This window comes from Seriola dumerili, unplaced genomic scaffold (assembly GCF_002260705.1).
Source record: "Seriola dumerili isolate Sdu_G_001 unplaced genomic scaffold, Sdu_1.0 BDQW01000088.1, whole genome shotgun sequence".
In the NCBI taxonomy this organism is placed as follows: domain Eukaryota; kingdom Metazoa; phylum Chordata; class Actinopteri; order Carangiformes; family Carangidae; genus Seriola; species Seriola dumerili.
Window position 1 is genome coordinate 79,458 of NW_019174343.1, and position 11,602 is coordinate 91,059.

The 11,602-nt window shown below is 42.4% G+C and overlaps 1 protein-coding gene across 1 annotated transcript; it reads right to left on the reverse strand.

Moving 5' to 3' along the window:
* Nucleotides 1–8,312: 8,312 nt before the first annotated feature.
* Nucleotides 8,313–11,214, reverse strand: tp53rk (TP53 regulating kinase). The gene is made up of 2 exons (XM_022745429.1): nt 10,985–11,214; nt 8,313–9,243 (listed from the first exon to the last, which is right to left on the reverse strand). The coding sequence occupies exons 1-2, from the start codon at nt 11,205–11,207 to the stop codon at nt 8,756–8,758; spliced, it is 711 nt and encodes a 236-aa protein (XP_022601150.1). The 5' UTR covers nt 11,208–11,214; the 3' UTR covers nt 8,313–8,755.
* Between the last annotated feature and the right edge of the window lie 388 nt (nt 11,215–11,602).

Genomic DNA, 11,602 nt, shown 5'->3' on the forward strand with positions numbered 1-11,602 from the left:
AAAGTTCAGTTCAAAAATAGTAACCAACCAAAACAAAACAAAAAACACTTCCAGAGTCAGTCAGTCAGTCAGTCAGTCAGTCAGTCAGTCAGTCAGGGAGTCCAGTCCAGTCAGTCTGATAATCCAGTCCGGTTTTTCCTGCTGGGTTGTGGATGAATGAACGGCTTCCGTAAACAGCCAAGCACAGTGGATATGGAGCGATCCGGGAGAATGAAGATGATTTTGATCGGAGGACGGCTGTTGGTGACTACATGATGAATAAACGGTTAGGGATTAACCTACCTTACTGCGTGTCTGTGTACACACTTCTGTTCTCCTCCTCCTACTCTCCTAAAAAAAAACTGAGTGACATAAAACGGAAGGAAGTTGAATTGTGGTGCGAACTGGGAACGAATTGGTGAGTAGACTGAAAATCGGTGTTTCTGTGGGTGTATACTGGTGGTGACATCCAGTGAGGCATCATCTTGGTTAACACAACCTTAACCAGCTTTGTTCTGTTGTCAGTAAATAAAGTTTCATGAGACCAAATTAGGGAGAAGAAGCTATTAAACCCTCCAGTTTCACACACACTGTTCTGGACTTTCACCTCATTGAGACATGGTTTTCCTGTCATTGCAAAGGAGAGGTTTCTGAAACAACTTCAATTACAAACAAAGTGCATGAGAGAGGAAAAAGTCTAGAGGTTAGAGCTCCATCAGGGTGATCACAGAACATGTCACAAGTAACATTTAAATAAGGTATGAGACAGCCAATCACATGTGAACACTTCTTCAAAGGTGGGTTGGGCCTACGGTCATGTGGTTGCAGGCCGATTGGTGTCTCAGGCTGGTGGGGAATGTCCAAGAGAGGACCTAGGTGCCACCATCTTAAGTTTATAGCCTGGAGAAGTGCAGCTAAAAACTGTATAGTGAAAGGTAACAATAGTAACTATAAACACTATAAAAACTATAAATACTAAAAACTTTAAACACTATGCTGGCTGGTTTAGTGCATCACATCACACATCATAAACTAATGTTGCAGATGAATGTGATGTAAATGAAAGAAAGGGCAGAAAAGGACATAAGCAGTGCAGGTTTCAAAATATGTGTTTTCCTGCACACCCAGCATCACCAGTGGGTGTGGTCAAAATAGTAGGGAGTTTGGCAGCTGTTTAGTAATTCTTGAGTTTATTATGTAGTTATGTAAGTCATATGCATTGTGTGTATGTACATATTAATAATGTTAAATTGTAAATATAGTTGCTTAATGAGACTCCAGGCATATATACCTGGGCTGTGGTGGAGTCTTTTTTGCTTCGGAAGGAAGGAAGTAAATGAACAGGTTAGAGGTGGTTGAATTCTCTAAATGATAAGGAAAGGAGCTCCAGTGCTTCCTATCCCTCTCATTTAGCATAGGAAACACTGGAACTTATGAAAGGAAAGGAGAAATGCTGTCCCACAATTTCTTGCTGCAGCAACATTTAAATCGACACACCATTGTAGTTTCACCCCAGCAGACCCACATAAATGTAGAAACAACAGAGCAGCTGTTTAATGTTTGTGAGGATATCCAGAACTGATGGAAATCCATAAATATTGATTTCATCTCTTTCAAATCCTGTTAGGAGTCATCATGAAGAACAAGCATCATCTTTATCGTCATCATAACCTACACATAACCTAAATGTTCACATCTTTGACCTCATGATGTTTTCAATGGAGGATGAGGAGACATGGTCAGAGAGGAGATTATTTTGACGTTTAACTGCAGCCCAGATTAGAAAGCAGCACTGAGTGAGAGAGCAGGGCTCAGGTTGTCACCTCTGTGGTTGGAGTCTGCTGCACCTGCTTTTGTCGTCCACCACCCTGGTACATGCTTGTAAGTGAAAAGAAAAATCAGAGCTGTGAGAAACTCTGCTTGTCTGCTGCTGTTCTTTCCTCTACCTCATCCTGTCTGTGAGGACTCGCCACCATCAAAGCCTCACACACTACTAACACCACTGCTACCAATAATAGCTGTCAATCATATATACATTAATCTGATCAGATTGAATTCAGGTAAAGATCGTGACGACCTCCATCAAGTCTACAGTTAAAATGAACATGAGATCCACTGTGCCCTGGTACAGCCTCAGTCTGTTTGTTCTCATGGAGCCTACCTTTGCAGAAGTACGTGTGGAGAAGCAGAGTGGCTCCAATGACAGAGGTGACCAGCAGCAGACTGATGACACTGGTGACAGCTATCAGAGTGACAGCACTGTAGAGCGGCTGTGATGGAGCTGCAAGGACAGGGAGTGGTCAGATCCAAAAGTCCTGTACAGTGAGCTGAGGTCAGAGAGGAAGAATGAGACACAAATGCAGTGAAACCACCTTGAACAGTCACAGTCACAGATCGATTGTAGGGCCAGTTGTAGGTGCTGTGCTCCACCTGGCAGATGATGTGAACCTCTCCACCCCTCACGGTGGAGGAGTGCAGGATGATGCCACTGCGAATACTGTAGGTGCCATCTGGGTTGTGAACGGCCATTTCTGTGCAGACACGGGACAGCTGGCTGATGCCTGTGAGGACGGTGCGGGAGCCATTTTGGATATACCATGTGACAGCCAGCTTCTCTGGGTAGAACCCTGTGATGTCACACTGTATGGTCTTCTCCTCCCCCTCTGTCACTGCCGCCTGTTCTGGGAGTGACACTGAGGGCCGGGCTGCGGATCAGGTTAGACACAGTTACAGGTGTTTTTTTAAGGTGTTAGTCCCTGATGAACTCTGCAAGACATTGTGTTTAACATCAGATGTCAAAGCCACAACATATGGTGATATCACTGATTGGTTTGTGGCCACCCGGAAAGTTTCCAGCTATAAGCAGCTGAGCAGCAGCTGTCTGCCCAGATCACCACAGTGTTAAAGAAGCTAAAATAAAACAGCAGATTTTACTTAAAGAATGAAAGATTAAAAAGATTAAAAACCTGAGAACATGTTCAACATCTGCAGTCTCTTCAGTCAGACAACATCGGTATTTTCACAGTTTTGGTCTGAACTGACATGATTTCATTATCAGAAAATTGAGACGCACATGTACTGATGGAATGATTACATTTTACATTGTAATTTGTTAATTAAAATTTGAAAAAAATTCTAAACTTTAACTAAAAAGATTTAAATGCAAAAATCTGTCCATTCAAAAATGAATGATATGTCCTTATAAATAATTACAGCTTGAGTAAATTTTAAAATTGACTCACAAACTGAGATAAAAAATCTTAAATCCCCTGAAGTTACAGTCAGCTCTCCTTAAAGCTGCAGTAAGCAATATTTTTATATTGAAAATGGGTCACATGAGATTTATCATTCAAATCTGTGGACTCGTTCCTTTAATATATGATATGTAGACACTCTCAGTGAGCACTTTATTAGGAACCTCACACTAATACTGGGTAGTTCAGTTCTTCATGTAATGGATCCACCCTATGTTGAAACTTTCTTCTGAGACTCTGCACCATGTTGACATGATGCATCACATCATTTCATTCACGCTGCCAATCTCCTGTTGTCCTCTACTGGATTCAGGTCTGGAGACTGTCACCAGTTTGTTACATTGAGCATTATCCCTCTGGAAGTAGCCATTAGAAGACGATGAACTGTGGTTATTATCAGGATGTCCCAATAACTCAGTGGAAAGCCTCCAGCTGATTGAAAATGCTACAGTGCAGGTACTAACAGGAACTAGGAAAAGAGATCACATTTCTCCTGTGTTGGCTTCTCTGCACTGGCTGCCAGTAAAATCCAGAATAGAAATAAAGATCTTCCTCCTCAATTACAAAGCCATTATTGGTCAGGCACCTTTGTATCTAAAGAGCTCATAGTTCCCTATTATCCTAACAGAACACTCCTCTCTCAAAATGCACGTCTACTTGTGGTTCCTAGAGTTTCTAAGACTAGAATGGGAGGTACAACCTTCAGCTATCAGGCTCCTCTCCTGTGGAACCAGCTCCCAGTCTGGGTCCAGGAGGCAGAACCCTCAACTATCAGGCTCCTCCTGTGGAACTGGCTCCCAGTGTGGGTTCAGGAGGCAGAATTTTCAGCTATCAGGCTTCTTTCCTGTGGAACCAGCTCCCAGTCTGGGTTTGGGAGGCAGACACCCTCTCTACATTTAAGATCAGGCTTCAAACTGTCCTCTTCTATAGGGCTTATAGTAAGAGCTGGATCAGGAAAGTCCATCCCTTAGTTATGCTGCTATAGACTGCTGGGGGATTCCCATGATGCACTGAGCATACTCTCTCTCTCTCTTCATTTATATCTTACTACTTCATGTCACTAACTTCCCCCGTATTTTGTGCTTCTCCTCTCTGTCTGTCTCTCTGTCCTCATTCTGCAGGTATCTATGTTTTAGAACAGCAGGATCCAGATCTGCCACTACAACATTCACTATTATTATTATTATAATTATTATTATTGATAACACTATTATCTATAGGTTTTAGTAGGATTATTTCCATGATAACAATTAATGATTAACAGCATATACAATAAGAGGTAGTGGCAGAAATAATGGTGCCTCATGGTCCCTCTCTCATCTCCCCCACCCCCTCTTTCTCAAACCTAACCAGTCAAGGCAGACAGCCGCCCACCCTGAGCCCGGTTCAGTTGGAGGTTTCTTATATTAAAGGGAGTTTTTCCTCCCCCCTGTCATCAGGTGCTGCTCTCTGTGGGAACTGTTGGTTTCTCTCTATACTAAAGTAAGGTCTAGACCTTACCCTGTAAAGTGCCGTGAGATAATGTATATTATGACTAATCATAATAGTCAAGCGCTTTACAAATAAAATTGAAAAATAGTCAGACTGTGACATTCAGACCATGATTGATTGGTATTAAAAAGAAAACATTCCCCACACCATCACCACCATCCTGGAGTGTTGACACAAGGCCGGTTGGCTCCATGGATTCATACTCTGACCCGACCATCTTCTGCCACAGCACAAATGCAGATCCATCTCACCAAAGGCCTGTACTACGAAGCAAGTTCAACATACCCAGGATAAGTTTTAGTTATTTGGGTTAACTGAACCTAACATTGACCATAGTGAATAACCTGTACTACAAAGCTGGTTATCAACTGGCTCATTTAACCCCGGGTTTACCTATCTGGTTACGAGCGCATTCATGTGAAAGAGGCGGAGTTGTTAATTATAAGCAACATCATCAGAAACATGAATGAAGTACTTAATATGATATAAGAATCAGGGGAACGCTGATACTTGCCATTAAGTTTGGTTATAACTACATCCAAAAGTGATATTCAACAAGGTGAAATGTGAACAGTATGATCACATGACTGGAATAAAAAAAAATATTTTCATGTCTAAATATAATTTCTATTAAAGTCAGCCTAAAGATATATTGTAAATAAGTGCATGAATTATCATCACGTTTGAATATTTTCGCTCTTCAGTCTGATGATGACCAAACTGTTATGAATATGTGATGCAGATAAAACAGTTAATATTAATGTAAGACTTTCTGCAACAGAGAGGAGAGAAAGAAAAGAGGAGAGAAGTGGTTGATGTCTGATGGGTTGTGATCATAGTCTCCTCATGTTATGAGGTGCAGTGATGAAGAAGAGAGTAAAAGCATCCACACTGTCAGAAATCCTGTCGGATTAAAGAATATTATTATATATAAGAATATATATTATATAGGCTATTTATTTAGCTTGATAAACTCTCTGTGGATTTTTTTAGAAGCTTTGTTTTAAAACCAGAGTGGACACATGGAAAGACTCAAACAGGAAAACTATTTCCACTGATTTTTTCATATTTCACATATATCTGCTGCTCATTATTATTTATCACTTTATTGAAAACCCTTTTGTCCCTGTCAGGATCCTGTAGGAATGATGACTTTCCAATGACTTGATTGGTCAGTAGTTTGGCTGTGGACAGGTTTTGATCTGATCCTCAAAGTTAACCTGTGTCGGAGCAGGTTAGGAGTTCAGCGTAAGTTACTGGGGTAATTTACCCCAGTAACAAGTGAACCAAGTTAACAAGTGGACTGAAAACCTAGAGTTAAACCTGAAGTTATCTTGATAACCTCAAATCCTGGTTCGTAGTACAGACCTCAGGTGTTGACCTATCCAGTGTTGGTGAGTCTGTGTCCACTGCAGTTGCAGGTTTCTGTTCTTGGTAACAGGAAGTGGAACCTGACGTGGTCTTCTGCTCTTATAGTTTGGACATTGTTCACTCTGAAGCTTCTCTGCTCAGCACAGTTGTGAAGAGTTGTTATCTGAGTTACAGTAGCCTTTCTGTCCAGTCTCCTATGGCCTCTGGCCTCTGACCTCTCTCATCAACACAGAGCTGCTGCTAACTGGATGCTTTTGTTGTTGCTCCATTCTGAGAGCAACAACAAAAAAAATAAAAACTCTATAAACTGTTGTGTGTGAAAAGTTTCAGAAATGCTGACACCAACAATCACAAAGCTCCTCACCTGGATCTGCTGCTGCCACATGATTAAGAGATTTGATAGTTGCATGAATAAACAGGTGCACAGGTGTTTCTAATAAAGTGCTCAGTGAGTAAGTAAGTAAGCAGTGTATGGCTGAAGATTTAATTAATGAAAAAAACCACAGTATATGACAGTATGTGGAGGAGGAGGAGAAAGAGGATTACCCAGCACTTCCAGTGACGTGGTCTCTGTGTAGACCACAGGTGTGATGACCCTGCAGGTGTACAGCCCTTCATCTCCCACAGTCACATTGTGTAACTGCAGAGATGCATTGCTCTGGAGCAGCCCCATTCTGTCCACCACAGAGCCGTCTCTGTTCACACGTGCTGTGCTGTCCTCAAATGTGTACAGGATCTTCTTCTCTGTGTGTTTGTCCACCATGTTCCACTCGACAGTCAGAGCGCTCCACTCCACCTGCTGGGTCAGTCTGTGGAACAGGCAGCTGACGGTCACGTCTGTGCCCACCAGCACACTGAGCCTGCTGGAGTCATCTGAGCACCCTGAAAACACAGAGGGAGTCACCTGTAGTTCACTGTGCAACACACACACACACACACACACACACACACACACACACACACACACACACACACACACACACACACACACACACAGCTGTGAGTCGTCCTCCACAGCCTGATACTGAAGAACAAAGATCTACATTTACCCCCACAGAGCAGAACAATAACCAGGACCACAGTCTTCATGTTCAGCTGGAGCTCCATTAGGACTCAGGCGTCACGCTTGTGTGACTGCGAAAGCGGACTGTGACGCAGCAGATTCAAACCGATTCCCTGGACTGAGGATCACTTGTTGGCTGAACAGGTAGAGTAGAGCAAACATTCACCTGGGTGTTAACGACCTGTCAGTCGTGGACTTTGACCTGCGGCTGCAGGCTCCTGCATGTGGCCTTGCAGAACTGCATGTGCAGCATGGATCACAGCTGGTCAACACTGTCTTTTCTTTTTCATGACTGCTCTGCAGCCAGTTTTATGAACAATTCATTTCTGACCCACATCTGATAGAAATCCCGCCCACTCAAGCAAAGCTCTTTAGATGTACAAGTGACTTTTCACACACCTGGAGTCAGCAAGTGGAAAAGAAGAGTGTGACCCACCCCCAACTTTTTATCTCTCCACTCTGGTGACAGTCAGGGCTGTAGGCATCATGTTTTCAGGTCGTCTGTCTCATTCTCGTGAACCTGATATCTCAGTAATATCTTGAGGGAACTTCTTCATTTGGACTCATGTTTTTGGCCATAACTCACAAATTTATTAACTAATTATGAAACAATTTAACTCAAATGTCTTTAAGGATAAAATGAAGTGATGACATTTTATATCCAACAGTCAAAGTTCAACTTCACTGTGACATCATAATGTTCGGTAAAAGCACTTCAGATAATTATTAAACACTGTAACTCAGGAAGGAGACACTGTGACCATATTTATAAACACTGATTGCTCCTTTACATAGGACAGATGTAATAACAAAACATCTCTAGATGAACGTATCATGTATGAAGCCTTAGGCTGTGACATCACCAGCGTGGGTGTGGCCAGAGGTATGATAATGCTACAGAGTGACACAGTGATTCAGTGTAGAAACCTGAAGCTGGTATCTGGTCTCAGTACTAAACCTCAACACAGCTGTAAGTGTACAAGAGTCAGGGCGCCTCGGTGGCTAACCTGGTAGAGCGCGTACCATAAGGCTGAGTCCTACCCGCAGTGGCCACGGGTTCGAGTCTTTACTGCATGTCATACCCTGTCTCTCTCCCTGATTTTCCTGTCTCTCTCTCTCACTGTGGCTGTCAATAAAGGCAAAAAAAGGGAACATGGGGTGAAAATTTCACTTTATTATTTAGAAAAGTAATACATTCAGATGACTGTGTTGTTCGCAGTGAGAGGACATCCCAGTTAAGTCAGTGTGTAACAGCTGATGGTCAGTGAACACCCGCCTGCAGTCTGATCTGTCAGCAAACTCTTACTTGAGAACTGAAGTTGGCACAGATATCTAGGCCACAGGCATGAGTACGTGTAACCATAGATCTTTGTATGTTAACACATTATCTGTAAGTCTGTCTTGTGACATTTCATCACCTGTCAGCAAATAAACTGCTCTGAGATGTTCCAACATCATTACAATGAAGAGAAAACTTCTGTCCATTTCACTACAAGACACTTTTTATTTACTTCCCTTACAACAGTCTTGTTAGAAATCCAACATGTTTTCGGATGTTTTCTCCACAGAGCCTCGTCCCTGAGCACAGCTCGAATCTTCATCCCACCATGGACCTCTTTCTACCTCTCAGCCGAACCTCATCCAGCTTTTTAATGACTGCTGACGACTTCTTGGATGACGCCGTGTAGCTCTTCAGCAGCTTCTCAAACAGTGCCTCTGTGTTGGGGTGAGTACTGAGGAACGCCTTCTCCAAGACATACAAGTCAACCCCCTTATCCTCCGGCAGAGCAGAGATGTAACTCAAGCCAAAGTCAATGAGGACCAGGTTGGACTCTGGGTCCTCTGGGCCACGTCTCAACAGCATGTTGGAGGTGGTCAGGTCTCCGTGGATCACGTCCTCATCGTGCATTTTGGCCAGAATCTGGCCCACCCTCTGAGCCAGCCACTCCAGCTCCTGGTCCTGACAGGATTCAGACTGCTGCGTGGAGGCGATGTGGTCACACACAGTCAAGGAACCCACCACTTCCTCCAAGAAAATACAGTGGGACATGTAGTCCACAAAGTAGACTACAGGGGCAGATATGCCTGAGGGGAAGAGAAAATGAAGGCTGTGATATATATCAAACTGTATGGCTGTGAAGCTGGACTCTAGAGATTCTAACGTTAATGAGTAATACTATAAACCTGAGTTTTAACAGATCTGGTGTCATTATCCTGTGTTGTTTAATTGTGGAAAGATCCCATGAAGCGACCACTCACTGTGGTTCTTATCAGACAAACAGGAGGGAACAGTGCGTGCATCTGTTGGAGACTATTTTCAGTCGCGGATTAATCCACATTTGGTGCTGTAGTGAATGTTTGTGTGTGGTATGATGGTGTGTGTGGGTCTGAACAGTGTGTTCATGTTAATGAGTCTCACATGTGACACAGTGAGACTCACTGATATGTTTTCATAGTTTCTGGTAGGGCTGAACAATTAATCCAAGTATTATTGAAATCTCAATATGACCAAGTGCAAAATCAGAGGAGCTGCAGTTTGTGATAAAGGTAGAATGTGTCACAACAGATCATAAATAAACACCATGCTCCAGATACGCCCCAAACATGACCCCAGAAAAAAAATCACTTCATTATAATTTTTTTTTTTTGTGACAACAAAATGAAAAAATTATCACTTCCACTAAAATTGTGACTCGTATCACAATATCTGTCAAAATAATTGTGCATTTCATTCAGCTTTAGTATGTGGAAACAGTGGAACTCGGTGGCTCAGAGGATACATCAGCATGTGATACACACACAGACCTGTTAGTATTGGCTTTGGTCTGGACATGGGGTTCGCTGACAGTAAGGAAAATACAGACCATCACCAGACAGGGTGAGGGCTGCAGTCAATGAGGCTGTGAAGAGCTGCTGCACAAAGTATTAGTGAATCGCGCCCTCTAGTGGCTTTACAGATACTCAACACATAGGTTCAAGATTCAGGACCCAGAAAAACATTGATTAGATGCACATTCAGCACTGTAGTATCAGATCTGATTTGGAATTTCAACCACATTTAAAATTTCTCTCCAAAAGTTTTTACTGTGGTTATATTATATTTTCATAGATGTTACCAAAATGTTAACAGTGTAGAATTTAAACATGATCACAAACTCAAATAGCTCGTGGTCAGAGTCTGTGTGTAGAACATGAACGATAAATGATTTTCAGAGTTAGACTGTTTGACAACAGAGCTGAAACAGTCAGTTAATCAATGAGCTGTGTGGTTCAGACCTCAGTGATTCAAAAAGTGAATACTGATAAAGACAAAAATTATGAATCTGTCTTAACTGAACAAATAATGTAGCAGCACAAAGTAGTAATTATATCTGATTTATCAGGTTAATCAGTCAAAATATAAAATCACTGGGATTTGTTTCTTTTATATATGATTCTACTGTTAGGACAAACAGTGCTCCTATTCTCTGTATGTTTTATGTTTTCATGCCACATTGATAACAGTAACGGTCTAAAATGAAATGATTAGCCCATATTGTGTTATTATTATTATCATTATTATTATTATTAGTGTACCACAGCTGGTCAGATGTGAACATTAACACATACATGGAACTAAATAACTAATATAACTGTAACTAACTAACAAACTGACTGACTGAGGCCACTCAGTCTGACACCGGTGATTTGGCGGTCCTCAGCCTGACAGTCTCGAGCTGAGGTTAGCTTACAGGAGCTAAGTTAATGACCGCAGTTATCTCTGGATATCGCTGGATAGTAACACGGTAGCGGACGCTCCGACCTGGAGCTCTGTCTCTGACTGTACCTGCCCTCCGACAGCGCAGTATGGATCGCACCTCCTGCACCGTCCTCCGGTGAGTCAACTTTTGATCCAGCACTGGGTGTCTGTACCGTTTCGGAAACCGTTCCTTCACTATAGTCGGTTTTCCCAGAAACTCTGTCCGGTACACCCGAGCTTCAGCTCCTTGTTTTACTAACTCGACGTTACTGAGTAACTGTGGAACCGCCATGTTCTTCTCTTGGGCCATACTTACTCCCGCCTTCTTCTACTGTCTCATGTCACACCACTTCCTCTGCGCTGTGTCTACGTGCTGCCACCTTGCGGCCACCGCCATGACCACACCTTCACCACAGCGGGAAACTTCACTGATAGATTAGGAGAAATGTTTTTCTAGTTGTAAAATAAAATTCAAACTGTTAATCTACAGTTTACGAAGGGAGACTCAAAGTATAAAGTAGAAATATATAGTATGCAAAAAATACAGTACCTGCTAGAGTAAATGTACTTAGCTACAAACATTTGCTGTAGTTTTATTTTCACAAAGATTAACTTCTGTCAGAATATAAAACGACTAGACTAAACTGCTACACTAGTTTGTGTTTCTCTGTCCTCATTCTGCTGGTATATCTGGACTCTAGAGCT

Coding starts and splice junctions, on each gene's coding strand:
- tp53rk (XM_022745429.1), bottom strand. CDS start 11,207: ATGGCCCAAGAGAAGAACATGGCGGTTCCACAGTTACTCAGTAACGTC. Junction 9,244..10,984: donor ACTGCGCTGTCGGAGGGCAG/GTACAGTCAGAG, acceptor TCTTCCCCTCAG/GCATATCTGCCCCTGTAGTC.